Here is a 25633-nt window from a genome sequence, read left to right as displayed (position 1 = left end):
TGAGAACAAACTGAGGGTTGATGGGGGGTGGGAGGGAGGGGAGGGTGAGTGATGGGTATTGAGGAGGGCATCTTTTGGGATGAGCACTGGGTGTTGTATGGAAACCAATTTGACAATAAATTTCATATATTAAAAAATAAGTAAATAAATTAAAAAAAAGGAAAAAAATAATCTAAAACGAGACCCATTAAACAGGATAGCAGTATTGTGTTGTATTAGTAGCCTCTTGGATAAGTAAAGCCAATTGACAGAGCATTCGAAAAATTTGTTTTCCTCTTCCACAAAAGCCATGAACTGAGGAGAAACGGGCAGTTAAAAAAAAAGATGAAAATGTTACACTGTGAGGATGAGTGGCTGTTTTTCCAGAACGGCTTTATTAAGACATAATTTATGTACTCAATACTCCACCCATTGAAAGTGTACAATTCCACGGGCTCTGGCAGATTCACAAAGTCACGTATCCATCACCACACGTGACTTTAGAACATTTTTGTTACCCTAAGAAGAAACCCTTAGTCATTAACAGTCACTCTCCATTCTTTTGCAAAACACCAGCACCTTTTTACATTCCCACCCATAATATATGAGTTCCAACAGCTCTATTTCCTCACCAACCCTTGGTATTGTCCTTTTGATTCTAGTCATCTGGGTGGGTGCACAGCGGTATCTCAAGGTAGTTTTGACTTGCGTTCCCCTAATGACTGATAATGGCCAAAGTCAAATTAGGCTTGTTGAGTGGATGGTCATGTTGTTCAGTACATACATCGTCTCCATCTTTGCTGCCATGGCCACTTTGCTATGCGGGCCCACTGAACAAGTGATAACGGAAAGAGAGGGTGTGGTGGTTTTGTAAGGTGTTGACTTGTCCAAGCTGAACTGGATTTCCCAGAATTTTCTTTCCTATATACTTCTGCTAAAGGTAGCTCATAGCTAGACTGTGGTACATCATATGGACAGGGGCAGGACAATAAATAATCCAATCTTACTCTCCTTAACCAGTGTGCCATGTTCCAAACCAACCCAAAGCCATTGGGCAAGGGAGTCCAGTTGATTCTGCCCTTACAGGTCTGCTTTCCTGGGTGGAGAGTAGGGCGGAGAAGGGTGGAGAGTGGATCTGAAGGTACTTACAGGTTGAAAGATAACAAAGACACTGCTATGTTTAATGACACAAGGATGAAAACTAACAAATCACTTCTGTTTGCTCTGAATCCATCACATTGGCTATACAGACTCTATAAGCTCTCAGGTATATGATTACTATTGGCCAGGCCTTTGTCCCCCAATTTGGTATGTTCTAATCATACCATAGGTCAAAATGCATCAAGAGCTTTCTACAACATGATCTTTGGGTTCTTTCTTTTTTTTTCTTAAGTTTATTTATTTTCAGAGAGAAAAAGAGAGAGAGTATGCACGTGCACACAAGTGAGGGAGGGGCAGAGAGGGAGAGATAGAATTCCAAGCAGGCTCTGCACTGTCAGCATGGACCCCAATGTGGGGCTCAAACTCATGACCCATGAGATTATGACCTGAGTTGAAATCAGGAGCCAGACACGAAACCAACTGAGCCACCTAGGCACCCCATAAGCCATTTCTTTTTAGTCCTTCTTTTCATTAAACTTTACTTAAAAATACTAAAAGAAATGATACTTTCTGTTGCGGTTGCCCATTTCCTTCATTAATATTTATTTTCTCTTATACTTTTCCTTAAAAAATCATTTACTTGCTTGACTATTATTATGCCCGGATCTCATGTCTGATTTCTCTTGGTTTTCACTGCTCCTAGTTAAAGTCTTGCGATTGTAATAAGTGAGATGCATCACAGGCTAAAAACTTTGGGCTGCTTTTGATGAATTTAGCAAGTTCACTATGTCTTTGAAGATATTCGGAAGTCCACATTACATATCTATTAGATCTGTAATATATAAGTGGGTATATATGGGCATATATGTATGTGTGTGTACGTGTATAATTTGTTTAATCCTAGCTGGTGCCTGGCAGCTAGAGTTCATGACTCCAGGATCTTGGTCTGGACTCCCCTGCCCTTCCCCTCTGTGCCTTGGTCTCCATGTCAGGAAAACTGAATCTGCAGTGCCACTGAGCTGGACCCTCCACCAGGAGCTTAACAGGACGTGCTTTCTAGATGTGGAGGTTGCAGGTATAAGAAAACACTGATCTGAGAGAAACATGGTCCCAAAGATTCCACCTAGCTGCCTAAGTCAGAAACCACTTCTGCTTCCACTGGCAGACTAGGGCTGCCGTGGCACCTCGCCATTTTCTACATTGTATTAAACTGATTTAGGGGCACCTGGGCGGCTTGGTCGGTTAAGCGTCCGACTTCAGCTCAGGTCATGATCTCACGGTCCGTGAGTTCGAACCCCTCGTCGGGCTCTGTGCTGACCGCTCGGAGCCTGGAGCCTGTTTCAGATTCTGTGTCTCCCTCTCTCTCTGCCCCTCCCCCGTTCATGCTCTGTCTCTCTCTGTCTCAAAAATAAATAAACGTTAAAAAAAAAATTAAAAAATTAACTGATTTATGTAAGAACTTTCCCAACGAGTTTCAACACACCTTAGAAAGACTGCACCTCACACACGTTCATATCTCTTACACTCCCTTGCACATTCCAACGTTCTGAGAAAAGCTCGTTAAAGGGAGGACTAAAAGGGAGAAATACAATTCTTGCATTTACAACCCATCTCTTATCACATCTAGCTCTCCCAGGCTCCAGAAAGGGTCCAGCCTCTTTCTACCCAAATGGCTTCCTCCTTTCCCACCTAAGACAAGATCTTCTTTTTTTTTTTTTTAATTTTTAAAAGATTTCATTTTTAAGTAATCTCTACACCCAACGTGGGGCTTAAACTCACAACCTCGAGATCAAGAGTCCCTTCTCCACCATCTGAGCCATGCGGGCGCCCCCCTCTCTTCAGACAAAATCTTCTAATGAATGCCAATTTAGTGCTGATTTTTAATGATCAATGTCATGTACATACCTTTTCTAAAATAGCCATAATCAATATTACCGTCAAATTTACTAGAACTCCCTATGTGTACGGTGTTGAAAGGAAGAGAAAAAGATGGAAATCTCTCAAACCATTTCCTATGTGAGCATTTCTCATGCTCTTTATGGGTGCTGTATGAAAATGGGTCCCATGGTCATAGATCTGGGAAACTCTGGCTTAGAGTCAAATAGCTTTTTGATGTTTAATTTTTTTTTTTTTTTCTGCCAGTCCTCATAGGACCCCTAACTTGCTAACGGACATCTCGGCACTCAAAGACAAGGCTAGGACACGGAACATTACCAAAATGTATCTGACCAAGAAACACCCTCTTTTGCAAAGCACTTTTGGCATTCTTTCTTCCTATTCTGGCTGGCACTGGCAGGGGCCTGAGGGAACATGGGAGAACATGGGCGAGAAAGAAGAGCTCTGAAAAGCAGAGGATTTATTTTCCAAATGATACTAACGGGAAGATATTCTCATGTGTACGTTTCCTGAACAAGAGCATGCGTCATCCCACAACAACGAGTCAAACAGGAGAAATAAAATGAAATCACTTGTTGGTCTAGCTAAAATTGCAAGTGCTCTGTTGTTGAATCTCGAGCCTGGGACTCGGCCCCACGGAACAGGGCAGTACAAAGAGAAAGTACGTCGGAGCAGGTCGAGAGGGTCAAGGGCAAAGCAGAGCTTCCTGCCAGACCGGGGATTAACTGAGGGCATTCATCTTGTGTACCCCAGTGACTGGGCAGATGCAACCCTGCGACTGTGGCGCATGGGATTCCTGTAGTGATGTCTCCTGTGATCGTGATGGTGGAGACATGCGAAGGAGAGGGGACCACAAGCCTTTAGATTCTTAGCACAACCTCCCCCACATTTGAACATCAGAAAAGGATTTCTAAAAAAACCTACAAATTGGGGGCTCCTGGATGGCTCAGTCGGTTGAGTGTCTAACTTCGGCCAGGTCACGATCTCACAGTTTGTGAGTTCGAGCCCCACATCTGGCTTGCTGCTGACAGCGCAGAGCCTGCTTCAGAATCGGTGTCTCCTCCTCTCTCTGCCCCTCCCCCGTTCACACTCTCTCAAAAATAAATAAACAATTTTTTTAACGTTTTAAAAAATCAAAGATAGACAAATAAAAATCTACAAATTGGGGAAAGTCACAGACACTCAGGATTTCTTTGGCCCAAAGAAGTATGTAGATTAGCGACTGTGCCCACATCTGTGCCCCAGGGTCAACTTTTGTGACTGCTTGCTGGGTAGCAAGTGTGGGCAGAATGGTGATTTCTTCCCATCAGCTGTGAAGCCTGAGGTTTTTTGTAGAGACATTCACCTACTGGGTATGGCTGTGGAAACTAGGCCACCAAGTACTTAGTAGGCAAGCACAGAGAATTAAATCTCGGCCTGAGGTTCCCTGTGTATCACTGGAGTCTGACAAATTACACAAGTGCTGTAGGAAGGAAAGGAAATGGACTAGTGGATCAGGAATCAAACTCTCTGAAAAACATGACATGTGAAAAGTCCTTTAAATGGAAAGGACTCAGTTCCACAGCTTTTGGGATCAGAGTGTTTATTACATTTAACAATACTCAACACTGGGGTGCCTGCGTGGCTCAGTCGGCTAAGCATCCAGCTCTTGATTTCGGCTCAGGTCATGATCTCAAGGTTGAGAGATTGAGCCCTGAGTGTGGCTCTGCACGGGGTGTGGAGCCTGCTTAGGATTCTCTCTCTCTCTCTCTCTCTCTCTCTCTCTCTGTCCCTCCCTCTACAAAAAGCAAACAATAAAATGAAGTGCCATGAAAACAGTACTGGGCTGCTCAAATAGAAGTACCCACATTATTATCATTATTTGTCTCTTCAGTTTCGAGTTCTGTATTCGCTTAGGTTAGTTATCAACTAGGCTTCTGCCTGCCTGTTTCTCTCTCACTCACTTCTGTAGGACCTTGAACGAAATACTTGTATTCTTACAACTTTCTCTTATCTCTTAAGAAAAACTGTCACTTACTAAAACTCTGCAGTCCACCCAGTTTTCAAAAGGTATTCATTCAATGACCTTGACACAGAAGCAAAAAAGCTTAGGGCGCCTGGGTAGCTCAGTCGGTTAAGGGTCTGACTTCGGCTCAGGTCATGATCTCACAGTTCATGAGTTCGAGCCTCGCGTCGGGCTCTGTGCTGACAGCTCAGAGCCTGGAGCCTGCTTCCGATTCTGTGTCTTCCTCTTTCTCTGCCCCCTCCCCTGCTCACACTCTGTCTCTCTTTCTCTCAAAACTAAACAAACATTAAAAAAATAATAATAATTAATTAATTAAAGGAAAAACAAAAGAAAAAGCTTAGAGTCCACATCTGAGACAGAGGGCTATATATAACAGCACCGATCCTATTAAATGGCAGGACAGGGCAATGAGAGCAAAAAGTTTCTGGCTGGGTCAGTGTATCCATGTGACAACAGAACTTCCCTTCTTCAGGAAGTGCCCAGAATGGCCCAGGTATGGGATTTATAGGACGTTAAAGGGTGTCTCCGGTTTCAACTGTTAGAGAAGGCTACTGTACAAAAGTTTGAAACCTCAGGACGGATGATGAAGTCTTTTGGCTGGGACAGCAGACTTGTGCTCTGGGGTAAGGTAGGGACTACAGAGGGGGAAATAGGGAAGAGGTAGAAAGCAAGAAGGGGGGAGGAAAAAGGAGATGTTTTTTGACCTCGCACTGGCAACCACATTCTAACTTGAAAGCTCAAAACCTCCAAGAGTTGAGTTATCAAGGAGACAAGAGCAATTTCTCTCGAGGAAGCTGCTTATGCGAGGTTTCATTCCATTCACAAGGTTCTTTTTTTTTTCTAATTTTTTAATGTTTATTCATTATTTTTGAGACACAGTGTGAGCGGGGGAAGGGCAGAGAGAGAGGGAGACACAGAATCCGAAGTATGCTCCAGGCTCTGAGCTGTCAGCACAGAGCCCGACACAAGCCTCGAACCCACGGACTTCGAGATCAGGACCTGAGCTGAACTCAGATGCTTAGCTGACTGAGCCACCCAGGCGCCCCTCCACTCACAAGGTGCTTTCTGCCATTACCCACAATGCCCAGGCCTCACTTGAGGGGGGTGACTGCAAAGTTCCACAGCCTTAGAGAAATCCTTTGTGTCTGACCTAATCTCCTTTCTGTGCTCTGTGCACTGAAAGCCAGCTCACTGAGTCACAGAGGGCAACTCTGGGCTACTTCTCAATGAATGGTTGGAAAAGGATTGCTGTCATGAATCGCCCTCTATTAAAAATGAATAGCAGGGGCGCCTGGGTGGCTCAGTTGGTTAAACATCTGACTTCAGCTCAGGTCATGATCTTGCAGTCCATGAGTTCGAGCCCCGTGTTGGGCTCTGTGCTGACCGCTCAGAGCCTAGAGCCTGTTTCAGATTCTGTGCCTCCCTCTCTCTCTGACCCTCCCCCGTTCATGCTCTGTCTCTCTCTGTCTCAAAAATAAATAAATGTTAAAAAAATTTAAAAAAAATGAATAGCAAAAAGAAGAAAAGCGTTCGGTATAGATGATGGGTGTACAAACATGTGAATTTACCTGATGTTGGTGAACTGTACATCTAATGGTTAAGAAGACAATTTTTATGTTATGTGTATGTTACCATGATTTTTTTCAAGAAAGAAAAAAAATAGAGGGGGTGGGGGAAAAATAACGAAAAAAAGGGGAAAGATGGAAGGAAAAAGATCTAGTCATTAACCTGACTTTGCTATGTATTGGGCTGTCGCTTCAACCGAGTGGAAGGTTTGCTCTCTACAAACTACATCTGAGATTTATCCCTGAAAGTTTCTAGGAAAAAGAAAAGAGGCTTTGAGAGAAAATGGCTAATGCTGACCTAGCTTTCTAAACACTACAAGGCTTTAAGAGTGATTTCTGTCATTATGCTTTCCTTTAAACAAAAGAAATAAATGAAGTATTTTAAACATGGAGGAGAAGGGGTGCCTGGGAGGCTCAGTTGGTTAAGAGATCGGCTCAGGTCACGATCTCCCGGTTTGTGGGTTTGAGCCCCACATCAAGGCTCCTCCTTCTCTCTCTGCCCCTCTTCTACGTATGCTTTCTCTCTCTTGAAAATAAATAAATAAATCTTTTTTAAAAAATGGAGCGGGGAGGGGCGCCTGGGTGGCTCAGTCGGTTAAGCGGCCGACTTCGGCTCAGGTCATGATCTCGCGGTCCGTGAGTTCGAGCCCCGCGTCGGGCTCTGTGCTCACAGCTCAGAGCCTGGAGCCTGTTTCAGATTCTGTGTCTCCCTCTCTCTGACCCTCCCCCGTTCATGCTCTGTCTCTCTGTCTCAAAAATAAATAAACGTTAAAAAAAAAATTTTTTTTTTAAATGGAGGGGGGAAATGAATGGAAGTTACTAAAACCTTTTTTTTTTTACAACCTATGTCCATATATCTTTGTACTAAATACTTGATAGACCAATGTGAGACTATATGAACATTTTTAGTCTCTCTGCTTTTAAAAAACCTACGTATAACTGGAATTTAGAGAAGAAAACAAGTAATCCCTCTTGTATTACTTCATTTCTATGATCAAACAGAATTTCTATCATGAGCACATGCCCATTACCATTTTCCTGTTCATACCTAATTGGTTTGGTTTTTTTTTCCATCTCTACCCTGACTTCTACAGCTTACAAATTATTTTAAATCCTCTCTCTTTTTTCTCTTTAAACCAAGCAAGATATAATGGCATAAAATAAAATACTCTGATCTGGGTCATACTTTGACGAGTAAGTTCACATCAATCAATTAACAAAAAGAATATACAGTCAACTATTCCAAACCGTGCTGTAGACTTAGTGTTTTAACATAATAAGGGGACTCATCTGTTGAGCCCACTGAGCCTAACTGGGGTGGTCTGGGGGGGTTGGTCAGGAGTCAAACGTTCACTGAAGGCCAGAGGCACCCCAGATCTATGGCTCAGGGTGCACGAGAGGAGAAGAAGCCACCCTGGTGAAAGGGACCACATACAGCTCCCAGGCACCCCACAGGACCTTGCCTGCGTCCAGAGGAGCCCCTACCGTCTGAGTGGCATGTTAGGACTTCAGAGCCTATCAGGGTAAGGTGATTTTTATCATACCTTAGGACGGGTTATTAAAAGGGATTTATAGGGGTACCTGGGTGGCTCAGTCGGTTGAACGTCCAACTCTTGATTTAGACTCAGGTCATGATCCCAGGGTCATGGGATCAAGCCCTGCTTTGGGCTCCAAGCTCAGCATGGAGCCTGCTTAAGATTCTCTCTCTTTCTCAATCTGCCCCCTCACCCACTTATGCTGTCTCCCTCTAAAGTAAATAAAATGGGGGCCCCTGGGTGGCTCAGTAGATTAAGTGTCCAACTTCGGCTCAGGTCATGATCTCGAGGTTCAAGGATTCAAGACTCACGTTGGGCTCTGTGCTGACAGCTCAGAGCCTGGAGCCTGCTTCGGATTCCGTGTCTCCCTTTCTATCTGCTCCTCCCTTATTCGTGTTCTCTCTCTCTCTCCTTCTCTCTCAAAAATAAATAAACATTAAAAAAAATGTATAAATAAAAAATAAAATAAAATAAAAATTTTTAAGGAATTTACAAGTTGACTTTCTGCCCGTGGAATAAGGAACTTTGTGATGTAACCCCCAGAACCCTGAGCTCAAGAGCCAGAAAGCCTTACTTTGGTGTCTAAATTTTCTGAGCCTCAGTTTTTTCATCTGTGAGATGGGGGGAAATGCTTATTAAGCCATAGGATCACGAGGTAACTCAAATGAGGTGACACAGGTATAGGAACCTTGCAGATGGAAGGCAATACCAATGCATGGAGTGAGGCGGCCGCCGGGATTCAGGGGATTAAAAGAAAAGAAACAGGGGCGCCTGGGTGGCTCAGTCGGTTGAGCATCCGACTTCGACTCAGGTCACGATCTCGCGGTCCGTGAGTTCGAGCCCCTCGTCAGGCTCTGGGCTGATGGCTCGGAGCCTGGAGCCTGCTTCCAATTCTGTGTCTCCCTCTCTCTCTGCCCCTCCCCTGTTCATGCTCTGTCTCTCTCTGTCTCAAAAATAAATAAATGTTAAAAAAAAATTTAAAAAAAAAAAAAAAAAAGAAAAGAAAAGAAACAAAGACACAACAATCAATATCCCTAGAAGAGCCTAATGCCCTTGGCTTCCTGCCTTTCCTACAGAGCGGCGTTGAAAGTGAAAGTATAACTTTCTTTGAACACAAAACATACGCTTCTGTGATTTGGTATAGAAAACGGTGTTAAAAGCAGCTTAAAAATATATGTCCCTGATCCAAAAGAAACACTATTATAAGCAAGGGGTCAGAACGCAGTTATTTCTGGCAGGCATTAAGACATCCTAACAAGAATAAATAAATAAGTAAATAAGTAAGTAAAATAAATAGATCCCCTGCTTTCAACACGGCCTACTGGCAAAAATAAAGTCCACCTCTAAGCAACAACAACAAAAAGTTGACTTAGTATTCCAGAACACACATATGTGGAAAGCCTTTGATTGCAGTTATTGGCCTAGAAACTTTCAAGTAAATGGCTGTGGGAAGAAAAGAACCAGTACTAGGAAAACCTGCTTGGTGAGCTGTTACTATCAGGAAAGCCTAGGTTGTTTAAATATCACACCAATGTCTAAAAAGAAATGGGTGGTATATATTTATTGTCTCGATTTTTTTTAAGTTTGTTTATTTATTTTGAGAGAGATTGAGAGAGAATGAGCAGGGGAGCGGCAGCATAGAGCCCAATGGGCTCGAACCCATGAACCAGGAGATCATAACCTGGGCTGAAACCAAGGGTCAGACACTCAACCAACCAGGCCACTTAGGCACCCCTAATAGTCTTGACTTTTATTTAGGGTGTGAAAGCAGGGAGAAAGTGGGAATGCATAAATATGTCAACTTCTCCTTCAGAGCAGCACCTGCAAAATGCAGTGTTCTCCCTCTCTCCACCCTACCTGTATTATTAAGACCTGGAAGAACCCAGGGCGCCTGGGTGGCTCAGTCAGTTAAGTGTCCGACTTCGGCTCAGATCATGATCTCACGGTTCGTGAGCTGGAGCCCCGTGTGGGGCTCTGTGCTGACAGCTCAGAGCCTGGAGCCTGATTCAGATTCTGTGTCTCCCTCTCTCTCTGCCCCCTCCCCTGCTCACCCTCTGTCTCTGTCTCTCAAAAATGAATGTAAAAAAAAAATTAAAAAAAGATCAGAAGAACCCATTAAAAGAAGGAAAAAAAAAAAAAAAAGGAAATCAAGCATTTCTGCTTTCCTCTCCAAGACCTGGCACTGTAAAACTTAACAAAAAGCCTCCACAATTCAATGAAACTTACTCATCAAATAACCCGTAATGATAGTGCATCTAATTCACTAATGCAAGTAATGGGTCAATTAATCCAAGAAGCATTCAAGTCCACCTGCTTCCCTTACACCATCCAAAGGAATAGATGTTTTAAACACATTTAGCTGGTGCTACTTCAAATCCACCTTTTAGGTTAAAAACAACATGGTTAATTTAATTTCACAAAGCAGATATAAACTCCTAAATAAAGCCATTATCAAATTCACAACATTCATAAAACCTGTCCAAGAACCTATTCTATAAGAATCAGGACCTACTAGGGAGCCTGGTTGGCTCAGTCAGTAGAGCATGCGCATCGTGATCTCAGGGTGGTGAGTTCCAGTCCGACACTGGGTGTAGAGATTACTAAAATAAATAAACTTAAAAAAAAAAAAAAGAATCAGGATCTACTAAACCAGAATTACAATAGGTATTCTAGGGGCGCCTGGGTGGCTCAGTCAGTTAAGCATCCGACTTCAGCTCAGGTCATGATCTCACAGATTGTGAGTTCGAGCCCCGCGTCGGACTCTGCACCGACAGCTCAGAGCCTGGATCCTGCTTCATATTCTATGTCTCCTGCTCTCTCTGTCCCATCCTTGCTCTCACTCTGTCTCTCTCTCAAAAATAAACATTGGGGCGCCTGGGTGGCTCAGTCGGTTGAAGTCATCCGACTTCAGCTCAGGTCATGATCTCGCAGTTTGTGGGTTCGAGCCCCACGTCGGGCTCTGTGCTGATAGCTCAGAGCCTGGAGCCTGCTTCGGATTCTGTGTCTCCGTCTCTCTCTCCCCTCCCCCACTCGTGCTCTGTCTCTATCAAAAATAAATAAAATGTAAAAAAAAAAAGTTAAAAATAAATAAATAAATAAATAAATAAATATACAAACATAAAAAAATTAAAAAATAAAGAAATAAAAAAAAAAAAGAACAGGTATTCTATTCACAAGGTCCACGAAGGATACAGGCAGAAATGTGAGCTAATGGTAAGTTCCATGAAAGCAGGAGCTTTGATCATGTGTCCACCACTGTATTTCCAGCTTGGAACAATACCTTGTACAGAGGAGACTATCCAGTAACTGTTCATTGAACTGATGAATTTAGCATAATGATTTGAACCTTCTATGAATGAAGTAGACAGACATAGTCTCCTAGGAAGGGACAGGGTCCAAAACACCACTAAACGTCTATCTCCACTGCTCAGCTCAGAGGCTCAGGCTTAGAGTCTCAATTTGCCCTGTAAACACAATCTAGCAAGGGTCAAGAACCATTCTTTGGTGAATACTAACAATCGTTCTAGAGGGGCACCTGGCGGGGGCCCAGTCAGTAGAGTATGCGACTCTTGATCTCGGCGTTTCGAGTTCGAGCCCCACGCTGGGTGTAGAGATCACTTAAAAACAAAAATCTTAAACAAAAAATCATCCCAGAATACACTGAAACTGGATCCACTACAGTCTGCTGTCAGAAGAAACAACCGAGGCAGTCTTTAAGGCTGCGCGCTGGGAAAATTTAAAAGCTGAAGCAATCTGGACCATAAGGAATATGGCTTGGTTTAACTAGACACTGGCAATCTTCTGGATTCACCTGCTTCATTTCGGTGGTATTCACTGAAAAGAATGCACTGTGGTAGATTACAGAGGCTGGGGTTGTCTCGAGAGCCAATTCAGAGTGTCACAAAGACAATCTGCACTATTAACCCGGCGCGCTACGGTGATGGGGAAAAGTCCATTCCCCTCGCCCCCCGCCACCCCACCAAAGTGGACACAGCAGTAAGGGTTGAGATATTTTTAAATAAGTGGAATGATTTTTTGCTATACGATTTGTTAACAATCTTCCATGGAATATAGTCTTCCTGCCTTTCCCTAATCTGGCTGCCTCACTTTACAGGGACTCCTTCAGCTCAAATAAATAAACCTCTAACTGACCCACAATTATCTTTAAGCTGAACATTGCGGTCTACCTTGGGTGAAAATATGTGTGCTTTGGCAGATTAAAGTATGTGAGAGGATGGTTTAATGGTATTTCCGTGCTCCGTCTTTTCTTTAGATGGGATTGTGTCTTAAAAGAAAAGAATGGTGCTCAGCACCTTAAATGTGTGCTTCTTTGGAAGCCAGTCCTAAAATGCATGAATGGTGTGAGCTCGGGGGGTAAAACAGACCATTACTCGTTTCATAGTCTTGTCGAGCTGCTTTATCTTTCTGAACCTCAGTTTTCCCCTCTGTAAAATGGGGATAGTCGTGCCTGCCTAACGAGGTGTATGTAATGATTTACGGAGATCATGCATAAAAAAATCACTTAGTTGTTTACTGTGAGACTTCAGGGAAAATAAAAAATCTCTCAGCACCTGAATGTGAGAGAGGAAGAGATCATAAGCATGAGTCTGCTCAGATTCCAGGACAATCATCAGACTCACTTGCTTCCTACTTGGACTGAAGAGTGAATTTATGGGACTGTTTATTTAGTACTCCATGCAAAGGATTTGGTCTCTCTCCCTACATTAAATATGCTAACACATGTAAAAGTGCTCAATAAATGTTAGTTACTATCATTCTCACCATTGTCATTATTTGCTAATCCAAGGAAGCACCCTGTAGTGTAGACAGAGAAAGTGATCAGGAAGCCTACCGAAGCTAGCATTGTATAGTTTTTTATACTTTCTTCATTCCCCCCCTGACCTCTGAACCCAGTTTCTCTCAAGGCTGCTGGGCTTTTTTTGTTTTTTCACATGTGCAACTGCCAGACCCTTCCCCCAAACAACCCAAACCATCCCAAACCATATCAGAGTGTCTTAAGATCCCCTGACGGCGCATCAGTGTGCACATATCACAAGTACCCTTGACTCCAAGCTCCGAAAACCCCCCGAAGGCTCCAGACCCGTGTGACTGAGTGGGGTAGAGCCGCTCAGAGAGTGACGTGATCACCGGTGTGGGAATCCTGCCATTAGAACGAGTGCATGACCCCTGCCCTCGAGACGCTAGTTCTGGGAAGCCGGCTGCGAAGGCAGATCGGACAGCCTGACCTCTCAAGGCACATTTCCAACACTCCAGCTGCTCCATGTTTGGCTTCAGTGACAAAGAATAACTCTGGCAACAGCTGGATATCAGCAGAGTGAAACAATCTTGTTTAAACAGTGGTAAACCACACAGCTCAGCTAGACTTCCCAAGAGTCAAGGCTCAGTACAGAGGAAATTATCAAAGCGTGCAAAGAAACGCCAGGTAACGATGACAAAGTATAACCTGCTCAGTCTTAAGAACTGGCCTTGGACTACTGTGTTCCTTGGGGCCTTAGAATTGCCTCATAGGTGCCTCAAGGGCTGCCTGTGGCTCTGTGTGCGTGTGTGTGCGTGTGCGCATGCGTGTGCGCACACACATCTGTAGGCACATCCATGTGTCTACCACAGGTAGCTCCTGTCTCCGCCCCCTTGCTCCCCAGAGACACTGAAGAAGGAAAGAAGCTGAAAGCCTCATACCCTTACTCCAGTTGGACTGGGGGTAAGGGTGCAGCCTTTAAGGGCCACAGTGTGTGATGTGCAGAGGGGGCAAACTGAGGCATGACCCCTTACAGGGATTCCCAGGGTCCCCAAGGATTTCTTTAAAAAGAAAAAGAAAACGCAGAAGACTACTATAAGGCTGAGAGCCTATTTTTACAATTGCTTTGAGAAAAAACTAGGAAGAAAACCGAATATTTTCCCAAATACAGTGCTCCCCCACTGGTCACTTGAGTAAAATGTCAGGCTTACCTTTACATATTGAACAAGCCGCTCACATACGTTCACTTTGTAAGTTTCTAGACCCAGCTCCTTAGATAACCGTAAGATTCTATTCTGGGTTGGTCCCACATACGCCCCGCCAACATCTACATAATTGACGTGTTCATTCTGTACAAAGAGAAAAAGGGGCCAGAAGACTTTAGTTAACACTTGGGGAAAACAAGTTTCTATATGTTAAATTTTTTTGTAATGTTTATTTATTTTTGACACAGAGAGAGACAGAGCATGAACGGGGGAGGGTCAGAGAGAGAGGGAGACCCAGAATCCGAAGCAGGCTCCAGGCTCTGAGTGTCAGCACAGAGCCTGACGCGGGGCTCAAACCCATGGACCGTGAGATCATGACCTGAGCCAAAGTCGGACGCTTAACCAACTGAGCCACCCAGGCGCCCCAACAAGTTTCTATATCTTAATTAAAAACAAAAAAATCTGTTACACCTTAAATGTGCCTTATTTCTCTCTTATAAAGTGCAGCTGAAAATACCAATTTTTTCTCTGTCACCCAAGAACTTGGCGCAACCCTGTAGGACACTCATCAGGAAACAATCCCATTTGTATAGCTACTGGTGAGGTGGATTCAACAATAACATGTATAGTAGATAAAGAACGCTATAGTACACCCTGCCGATCTAGATCCTTTTCCAAGCATTTAGGTTTTTATGCAGGCTTTTCTTTGGGGTTGTTGCTGGAGGAACCACCTTGAGATTTATTAGGCCCAATTCTCTGATTTCCAACAGATGAAGTTTTAAATCAGAACACACTGATGGGCTCTTGAGCTTATGTTAAAATACCTTCTGGATCATTGTTTTACGCTTATCCTTTTTTGGTGCCTTGTTTTCCTTGTATGATTTCTCATTTTTAACTATGAGTTACTTCTTTTCTTTGGAGTCTATTTCTTCCAGCCAGTGTGGCACTTTACATAGTCTGCCTGACGTTTAGCATGCCATAAAGGTAGTGTAAATTTGGGTGGAAACCATGAACGAGGGCAAGGTTTATTTTTCTCCCTTTCTGAATGGTAAGCTTTATCACACTTCCACGTATGAAGCATTCCAATTGGAGCGTTTCCTATTAAAATTCCCTATCTTCAGCAGGTTCGGAGTTTCATCTACTGTTCCCTGCACGCCATATGGCCGTCACCCTGTAATTTGCAAAGTCTTTTGGGCTCAGTAGGCATTCAAGGTGAAAGTCAAGTTTTGAGCTCATTTACTTCCTAGGCTTCATGTTTTTACTTTGCTCTGGGGATTCGCTTGTTTATTCAACAAGCAAGTACCTTGCTCTCCTACAAGGTGCCAGGTACTGTTCAAGGAGCTTCTGTTACATCAGTAAACCAAAGATCCCTGCTCTCAAGGAACTTACATTCGATGGGAAGAGACAGAAAATGAACCCAGAACATAACAACGAAGTCTCTCAGAAGTTGATAAGAGCAACGAAAATCAAAAAGCTAAAGTAGAACATGGGAGACTGAAACCGCAGAGAAGAAAAGGAAAGACTGCAATTTACAATGCACTGGATATGTAGGCCGCCTTGAAGAGGTAACATTTGCATAAAGACTTTAAGTAGATGAAGGAGTTATCCATATGCCAGGACAAGGGCATTCCTGGCAGAAAGAACAGCAAAGACTAAGGCAGAAGGGTGCCTGGTGTGTTCAAGAAACAGGAGACCAGGGGTTCCTGGGTGCCCCAGTTGGTTAAGCATCTTGACTCTTGATTTTTGCTGAGGTCATGATCTCACGGTTCATGAGTTTGAGCGCCACATCGGGCTCCACACCAAATGTGCAGCCTGTTTGGGATTCTCTCTCCCTCTCTCTCTGCCCCTCCCTCCACTTGTGTGCACTCTCTCTTTCTCAAAATAAGTAAGCATTTAAAAAAAATAAGAAATTGGAAGCCACTATGGCTAGAACAGAGTGAGCAAGGAAAAGAGAATTAGAGATAAGGCTAGAGACGTTATTGGGGGGCAGGTCATGGGAAGCCCCAAAGGTCATTGTAAGGACTGTGGCTTGACCTCTGAATGAGGAGAACTTCTGGAAGCTTTTCGGCAGAGACACGCCAAGATCTGACTTAGGTTTGAGAGGCTCATTCTAGCTGTGGCACTAAGACTAGATTATAGGAGGCCAGGATGAGAGCGGGGAAATCAGTTAGGAAGCCATTGAGGCATCTGGCTTAGAGATGGCGGTGACTGCCCCCAGGAGTTGCCATGGTAGCGGTGCAAAGTGTTGGATTCTGGATGTATTTCGAAGGCAGAGCCAACAGAATGAATGTGAGGCATGAGCATATTGGGTGTGACTGTGAATTTTTCGGAACTGTCATCCTTTCCATCAAGGCTGCTGGAACGGCGGTCTTGAAGGAGAAAGTCAGAAGTTCAGATTGGGTGTGTGAAACGTGAGCTTTCTGTTCAGCATTCAGGAGGCCCGCAAATTTCCGATTTCCGTGTCAAGGCAGCGGAGTGTATTTTATACAACATTTTACTGATTCCAATGGGGAGAGGTAACCAGGGCTTCCATTCTGCCACAAGACCAGGAATGAAGTGTGCCTCTGACTTCTTTAAACTAACCCTGCGGCGCCTGGGAGGTTCAGTCAGTTAAATGTCCGACTGTCTCAGTTTTGGCTCAGGTCACAATCTCACAGTTCATGAGTTCGAACCCCGAGTTGGACTTTGCACTGAGCGCAGAGCCTGCTTCAGATTCTGTGTCTCCCTCGCTCTCTGCCCCCCTCCCGCTCGTGCTCTGTCTCTAAATAAATAAATAAATAACTTTTGAAAATAAAATAAATATAAAACAAAACTGGTTAAAGTACTTGCTTTAACCAAGCAAGAAGGAGTCGTGGGAATTTCCAAACATGATGTCTTTAGATGACAGACACTAAAGCCAATAATCCTAAGTGCAGGATTATGAGGCATATTGCAGAACATTTCCTTTTTTTATCATACAAATTGTTACAACACTATCGACTATACTCCCTATCCTGTACTTTTCTCATGTCTGTGACTTACTTATTTTATAACTGGAAGTTTGTACCTCTTAATCTCCTTTACCTATTCTGTCCACCCCCAGCCACCTCCTTTCTGGCAACCACCAGTTTGTTCTCTGTACATAGTGTGCTTCTGGTTTTGTTGGTCACCTATGCATTCATTTGTTTTCTTTTACAGGATGTTTCTTTACAAAGGTGAAAGATTCTTTTACTTTAAAGTTTATTCTTATTTACTTTGAGAGAGAGAGAGAGAGAGCAAGCAGGGAAGGGTCAGACAGAGACAGAGACAAAGAATCCCAAGCAGGCTGCATGCTGTTAGTGCAGAGCCCGACGTGGGGCTCAAACTCACAAACCATGAGATCATGACCTGAGCCGAAATCAAGAGTCAGATACTTAACTGACTGAGCCACCCAGGCACCCCTGTCCATTGTTTCTATTTAGTGGAGTCCTGGTGGTACTTTCCCTGACGATATTAAGGCAACAACACAAATTAATTAATTTGGTCCTGAAGAATTACAGAGGAACCACACGAAGGAAAAACTGGGAAGTTCTAAACTGACAGGAGATCTATCTGAACAGTGGCCAAGTGACAACACCAAACGTAGTATTTCGGTACTTAAAGATCCAGAGTAACTGTTAGGGCGTCTCCACCCCAAATTATCCTAATTGACTCAGAATTGCTCTTACAGGGGAGCCTGGGTAATGATCTCAGAGTTCGTGAGTTCAAGCCCTGTGTTGGGCTCCGTGCTGAGAGTGGAGCCTGTTTGGGATTCTCTCTCTCTCTCTCTCTCTCTCTCTCTGTCGCTCCCCCACTTGCTCGTGCATGTGTGCTCGCTCACTCTCTCTCTCTCTCTCTCTGTCTCCCTCAAAAATAAATAAACTAAAAAAAGAAAAGAAAAGAAAAGAATTGGGGTGCCTGGGTAGCTCAGTCGGCTAAGTGCCCGACTCCTAGATTTCGGCTCAGGTCATGATCTCATAGTTCGTGAGATCGAACCCCACACTGGGCTCTGCACTGACAGCGAGGTACCTGCTTGGGATTCTCTCTCTCCCTCTCTGCCTCTCTCTCTCTCTCTCTCTCAAAATAAATGAATAAAATAAAAATTAAAAACTTAACAAAAATAAATAATAAATATTTTAAAAATTGCTCTTAGTAGGAATTCTAACAATATCCAGTTCAGTTTCTTATTAAATACCATTTCTGTTCCTTTTTCTCAAAGCCCTTTATTCTCCTTCTATTCACTTGAAATCTTACAAATGTTAATTCCTACTTTGTAAGCATTTCGAAGCGCATTTTAAAGTTCTTTCCTCATATACCTAAAGAGTTACAATTATGCTTCACACACAATACTTCCTGTATGGTGCTGACGTATATAAATGATACCGCCTGAAAAATCAGCCTGGGGCAATAACACAGATGGGGACAGGCATGTTGGAATTCTCATTTCCTTTAGATCAAGAAACTTGTTCTTACCTGAAAATCTGCAACATGACTGATGCTCCTATTTAATAACCAAAAGGTTTTAGAGATAAGAAAGGAGGGCTAAGGAATAGCTGAATAACTATCGCCAAACTGAAGGCATAATTTTCTGAAAATGACAGGGGACTTGTATCTAATAAGGTCAGACACGCAGAATATGCAATCCTTCTTTTGCACTACAACACACTGTCTTCAATTAGAACTTGAAGTTGCCGGGGAGCTTGAAGTACATTTAGATTGTATCTCACGGCCCGGGTGGGAAGACAGAGATGTGAGGTGCCAGAAGGACTTGGCCCAGGTTAAGAAGGGATGTCAGGCAGTACAGGGGCCAGAATCTCAGTCTCCTCAATTCCAGACCAATAGCTTCCTGGTGCAGTGGGAAGCGCTCAGAAATTCTCCAGATACAATTAATCGGGATTCATTTAAAGCAAGCAAGCAAACACACCCCACAGAGCAGCACTGCAGTAACATCCCCTGGGGAGCTCGTCGAAATGCAGATTTGGATTCAGTGGGTCTAGGACCAGGGGCCTATGATTCTGCATCTCTATCAAAGCTCCTGGGGGGGAGGTGACTCTGAGGCTACTGGTCCATGGATCACACTGAGTAGCAAGGCTGTAGAGCACTCTTAGAACTGAGTAAAGTGAAAACAGACCCATGGTATATCCCTGTGTGTATCTTTTTTTTTTCATCCCTGCGTGCATCTCAAAAGGTAGGGGGACGCCTGGGTGGCTCAGTCGGTTAAGTGTCCGCCTTCGACACAGGTTATGATCTCGAGGTCTGTGAGTTCGAACCCCACATCGGGCTCTGTGCTGACAGCTCAGAGCCTGGAGCCTGCTTCGGATTCTGTGTCTCCCTCTCTCTCTGCCCCTCCCCTGCTCATGCTCTGTGTCTCTTTGCCTCTCAAAAAGGAACAAATGTTAAAAAAATAAAAAATAGAAAATCATAAAAAGGTAGGAAGCAGGGGTGCATGGGTGGCTCAGTCGGTTAAGTGTCAGACTCTCAATTTCATCTCAGGTCATGATCTTATGCTTTTGAGAGTTCGAGCCCTATGTCGGGCTCTACCCTGACAGCGCAGAGCCTGCTTGAGATTCTTCCCCTCTCTCTCTCTCTCTCTGCCCCTCCCCTGCTCGCACTCTCTCCATCTTTCTCAAAAATAAATAATAAATAAATAACTTTAAAAACGTAGGAAGCAAATGACAGGGGGAGCATGGCCTGGTCTAACAGAAAAACATAGTCTACAATATTCTAGTTCACATGTTGGTTAGCTATTCCACATCCACTCATATTGCCTTTTCCATGCCTGCTTGTATTATGCAGTCTGGAAATGCTAAATGCTTGCTTTCCCGGGCTCCCCAGCAGCTAAGGGCATAGCTATAGACTAAAGCAAATGTCTGCTGGGGGTCTTCTGGTAAAGGAAAAGCTTTGTTGCAGATAAAGCTGGGGCCGCCTCACCACAAAACAGGCTCTTAACTACAGAGAACAGGGGCACCCGGGTGGCTCAGTCAGTTGAGCGTCTGACTTCAGCTCAGGTCACGATCTCGCAGTTCATGAGTTCGAGCCCCGCATCGGGCTTTGTGCCGACAGCTCAGAGCTTGGAGCCTGCTTCGGATTCTATGTCTCCCTCTCTCTCTGCCCCTCCCCCACTCTCACTCTGTCTCTCAAAAATAAATAAACGTTAACTACAGAGAACAAACTGATGGTTACTAGAAGGGAGGTGGGTAGGGGGATGGATGAAACAGGTGATGAGCACCGGTTGTCCTATGGAAGTGACGAATCACTGTATTGTACACCTGACACGAAGGTTACACAGTATGTTAAGTAACGGGAATTTAAATACAAACTTAAAAAGAAAACCTCGGCTTGCCTCTTCATCCTCTTTCCTATCCTCAGTGAGGACTGATGCTCAGAGTTACAGCAGCCATCTGGTGCCCATTAGGCAATAAGACAATAAGACAACATGCAAAGAATGGCTGAGCAGAAGACAGAAAGAGCATAAAGCCTTGATGACAAAGCTGAGCCCCCCCACCGCCCCCTGCCCTGCGCCAGTCTGGACTCCTTGCCACCAGACCACTTCTTATGCAAAATAACTGCATGTTTGGATTGCTCAAGCCATTGTGACTAGCGCTGCAGAAGCCATTTTGCTGTAAGCCCAACACATCTTATTAGATAGATGCTGCCTCTCTTTCCGGTCACTGCAACCGGCTGCTTTCGTCCTGTGGATCTCCAGCCTTTACCACTCCATTTGCAGGCTGGAGGAAAGGCTCTCATTAATGACCTAACTGACAAACACAGGGGCTTCCTCTTTCTTCCACCCATCTGCCTCTGCCACCGCTGCTTCGCTTTGGCTCCGCTGCCTCTGCACCCATTAAATCTGCATGCTCCCCAAACCTCTGCCTTTGGCCCTATCTCCTCCCCACCCCATGTCGTCTCCCTGTGCGCATCCATCAGCTCCCACAGACTTGACTGCCTACGACCGTGGCCTTGAATAATGGCAAACAATACTTGGGATGCGGTTTTTTGGTTTTTTTTTTCTAGAATGGTGACATCAGCCCAAGTCTAAAACGGCAGTGATGTAGCAAGAACTGAGCTTCGTCCTCATGTCTAGCCAACCTTACCCAAGCAAAGAGTGTCCCTCCCAACAGCCCTCCTCTTAGGAAACAGGGGCCAAGGACAAAGTTGCACAAAAATATGCAGCATTTTGCTTCTGCTTACTGTAGCCGCACTTTTTTTCTTTCAAGTTTATTTATTTACTTATTTGCTTATTACAGAGACTGCACAAGCAGGGGGAGGGGCAGAGAGAGAGAGGGAGAGACAGAATCCCAGGCAGGCTCCATGCTGTCAGCACAGAACCCGACATGGGGCTCGAACCCACACACCGCGAGATCATGACCTGAGCCAACATTAACAGCTTGACTCCTAACCGACTGAGCCACCCATGTAGCCATACTTCTTTTAAGTTGTGTATCCTTAAATAAATAAAGATGGAACCTATACTCTGTGTGTGTGTGCGCATGTGTGTTACGGGTATACAGTCATTTCAAGTCCAGTCAAACCGTAACCCCATCTGAGACACTACCTAGTCTACTGAGGTCTCTGGTATGGAAGTTATGACAGTGTACTGAAGTTATTTGTTCACGTTTGTTTTCATCACTAGACTATAAGCTACTGAAGGTCAGAGGCGTTCGCTCTTCAGTGAGTGTTTATTTGGTTTTGTTTTGTTTTATTTTTATTTTTTCAATTAACATCCAAGTTAGTTAGCGTACAGTGCCACAATGACTCCAGGAGTAGATTCCTTCATGCCCCTTCCCCATTCCGCAGCCCCTCCAGCAACCCTCTGTTCGTTCTCCATATTTATGAGTCTCTTCTGTTTTGTCCCCCTCCCTGTTTTTATGTTATTTTTGCTCCCTTTCCCTATGTTATGTGTTTTGTCTCTTAAAGTCCTCACATGAGTGAGGCCATATGGTATTTGTCTTTCTCTGACTAACTTTGCTTAGCCTAATACCCTCCCGTTCCAGCCACGTAGCTGCAAATGGTCAGTGAGTGTTTGTTGACCACAACGGATGCTTACTTGTTGGAGTAGCTGAAGGCTCTAGAGGACACATGGCTTCTGCGCCTTCCATCGCTCCCACTTCTAGTTTGAGTGAGAAATTATACGTTAAGCATTAAAAATCACTTACCCTCACAGTGTATGTTCTTCCTCCAACTCTGTCCCGCGCTTCTAAGACCAAAACATTCACTTCATGTTCAGCTAACAGTTTGGCGGCAGACAGCCCTACGAGGAAAATTTAAAAAAAAAAATCAAGGAACATGTTAAGACCTGAACATGAAACATCCAAGATTTAGCCAGATCTACACATAAAATGAGTGCAGGAAGGACATCCTTCATAATCCACAGATTCTGCTATCTTTCTAATAAACTCCGACCACAATGTGATTAACTGAGCTACGAGTTTTATCATCTATCCTCTGTTACATTAACATAATGCTATTATCCATCATGAGGCTGGTTGACAAAATGTAATAATTTTTTTTATTTAAATTCAAGTTAGTTAACATACAGTGTAGTCTGGGTTTCAGGAGTAGAACCCAGCAATTCATCTCTCATATAGGACACCCAGTTCTCATCCCCAAAAGCACCCTCCTTAATGCCCATCACCCTTTTAACCCATCCTCCCACCCACTTCCCCTCCAGCAACCCTCAGTTCGTTCTCTGTGTTTAAGAGTCTCTGATGGTTTGCCTCCCTCTATGTTTCTATCTTATGTTTCCTTCTCTTCCCCTGTGTTCATCTGTTGTTGTTCTTAAATTCCACAGTGATAATGCAATCTTACTTAAGAGAATGTGTCGAACCCTCAGTCAACCCTTATCACGCCCTTCATCCAGAAATCCTGATGGTATAAAGAGAAGGGTATGTTTTCCTGGAAACTCCCTCTGGCTACACCAGCCCTCAGTATATCTGTGCTTTTCTCAAGTTAAAAAACCCTTATAATCACCTCCCATGATTTATCTCTGGATTACATGTTTGCTAGTTGTTTTTCCCACTAGATTCCAAGTTCGCAAAGGGAAGAACCATGCGTCGCACTTCCTTCATTGGCTCAAAGCACAGGTTTTTATGTGTAAATAAAAACTGTCATAAAAGATCGATTTAAAACCCGGTACAGTAATACCAGAAAAGTAGGGAAAATATGGTGGATTGACATTATAACAAGGATGTGTGCTATTAACATGACTTGTCACTGATGTTAATCCTGATTACCTGGCTGAGGTGGTATTTGCCAGTTTTCTCCACTGTAAAACTACTCCTTCTTCTCCCGTCCAATCCTGTATTCTTTGGAAGGAAGTCTATGCACACCCCACACTTTTTAAGACGTAGGGAATTATGTTCCACTTCTTTGAGGGTGATGTGTCTATATAAATTATTAAGAATTCTCCCACACGGTAGATTTCTCTCCCTCCCCCATTTATTTACATATTCAATCATGACCTTATTACATCAGTGTGGACCCACAGATAGTTGTATTACACTTTGGGTTATAATCCGATAGTATGTTATTTATTTTGTTGCTCAAACCCTTCCAGCTTTGGTGTCTGAGAGTTCTTTCAGTTGGCTCTTGTGTCACTCTGACATGGCCCCATCACTGTGTGTGTGTGTGTGTGTGTGCTTGTGTGTGTGTTTGCTTGGGCGCTTCCTTACTTTCTGGTAGGCTCTTTCTGTTCTAGGCTCAGCTTGTGTCCCTCTGTGCAGCCCCCGAATCAGCCATTTCTCCCATGAGCCTTGACAGCATTAGAAACCAAGATTTGGGCTTTAAGTGTGCTCGTTGCTGCTCACAGATCTCACAGATCTCTCAGCTCACAGAGTAAGGAAATCTATGTCGGCACACACTTATTTTCAAATCTACATTGTTTTTGCACTTCCAATGCCAGCTTATGCCTAGTTATCTTTAAACTCCCGTTACGAAAAGTACGAAGCAGACTAGAGATAAACACACTTCAAAGAGAAAAAGAGGGTTTGTTAGCATATTAGGGTGAAAGAGACATAAGAAGGGCACCTGGGATAAGTTGGGTAAAGTGGTATAAACGTGATTTTAAAACTCAGTAATCTGATAGCTCACTTCTGACAGTATACATCCGGAAGACAGCAATCGTTTCCCTGGTGCTGGCATTAGTATTGTCATTTTGAGGCTATTATGGATGTAGTGTGGGATAAAGCGAATGCAGAATCAGGCCGATGTCATTGAGAACCAGGGTTTTTGGCCTGGGGATAAGGAAATTCAGATAGAAGAACAATGACATTAAGTAAAAATCCTGTAGTCCTGAATATGAATTGGAATTGCTGGTATGATCTCCGGCTAGATTCTATCTTCAAAAAATACAGGGGCGCCTGGGTGGTTCAGTCAGTTATGCATCTGACTTTGGCTCAGGTCATGATCTCATGGTTCGTGGGTTCAAGCCCCACATCAGGCTTTGTGTGGACAGTCCAGAGCCCGGAGCCTGGAGCCTGCTTTGGATTCTGTGTCTCCTTCTCTCTGCCCCTCCCTCCTTCTCTCTCAAAAATAAATAACATTAAAAAAAATACATATTTCTTAGTCCTGCCCAGTGAAAAAGCTTGGAAAAAATTACCTACCTAGAAGCAGTGAACACTCCCAACACCCAGATTCTGGTTCCTAAACAATGAATTTCCAATGAAATGAATCATGGCTTGTGACCTATTTCAGCTGTAGGGTAGAAAATGTGCAAAGATGGATCTGGAACCAGTCATACCAGAAAGTGAGGGCTACGTGAGACTGCCTGGATTGTGACAGAAAGGCTCAGGAACCTACCTATAGAAACTCCCACTGGCCAGAGATGGAAGAATTTGAGTATCAAATCAAAATAACAGCAAGAGGGAGAGGGGGTGGAGAAAAAAACCCAAAGAATCCCAACTGCGATGCTGAAATCCACGAATTCATAACGATATTAAACAAAGAAAAATTCTCATTGGTTCATCTTTGGAGAATGCTAAGGAACCACCTTGCCAGTTTGAAAATGACTGAAAGAAAAGAATCTGACAGTCATCCTACCTTTCCTATTTGCAGTGAACCTCAAAGCAACCAAGTAGCTAACAAAGCGAGGTTTTGTTGTATAAAAGTACGCTAGCTAATAAGTAAAGACAAGTAAAATTAGAATATCAGCATTTTGCGGGGCGCCTGGGTGGCTCAGTCAGTTAAGCGGCCGACTTCGGCTCGGGTCATGATCTCACAGTTCGTGAGTTTGAGCCCCGCGTCAGGCTCTGTGCTGACAGCTCAGAGCCTGGAGCCTGCTTCGAATTCTGTGTCTCCCTCTCTCTCTGTCCTTGCCCCACTTACAGTCTGTCTGTCTCTCTCTCTCTGAAAAATAAAATAAAACCAGTAAAAAAAATTTTTTTTAAAAAGAATATCAGCATTTTGCGCCCCCTAATTGATGGATCTAGTGTAATAATCATTAACATCTGCTAACGTCACACAAAAAAAGAGAGAGAACCAGATGTTATCTGCCTCCCGATGGAAGAAGTAGTTAGGAAGGAAGGGGAGGAAGACGAGGAGCAAACACTAAATTCTAACGTAATCAAGCCTCCAGATCTGATACTCAGGGGCCAGAG

At 43.9% G+C, this 25633-nt stretch overlaps 1 protein-coding gene across 2 annotated transcripts in view; it reads right to left on the bottom strand.

Moving 5' to 3' along the window:
- MAOA (monoamine oxidase A) overlaps window positions 1–25633 on the bottom strand; it is a 73078-nt gene that overhangs the window by 29407 nt on the left and 18038 nt on the right. For both annotated transcript variants that reach the window (XM_058714821.1, XM_058714822.1), the window contains exons 2-3: window positions 22196–22290; window positions 14049–14186 (exon numbers count right to left, since the gene is read on the bottom strand). In XM_058714821.1, the coding sequence (XP_058570804.1) occupies window positions 14049–14186; window positions 22196–22290 (233 nt within the window). The remainder of the gene's footprint in view (window positions 1–14048; window positions 14187–22195; window positions 22291–25633) is intronic.

The sequence above is a fragment of the Neofelis nebulosa genome, chromosome X (assembly GCF_028018385.1).
Source record: "Neofelis nebulosa isolate mNeoNeb1 chromosome X, mNeoNeb1.pri, whole genome shotgun sequence".
Lineage (NCBI taxonomy): Eukaryota > Metazoa > Chordata > Mammalia > Carnivora > Felidae > Neofelis > Neofelis nebulosa.
This window is presented reverse-complemented; position numbering and strand designations above follow the sequence as displayed.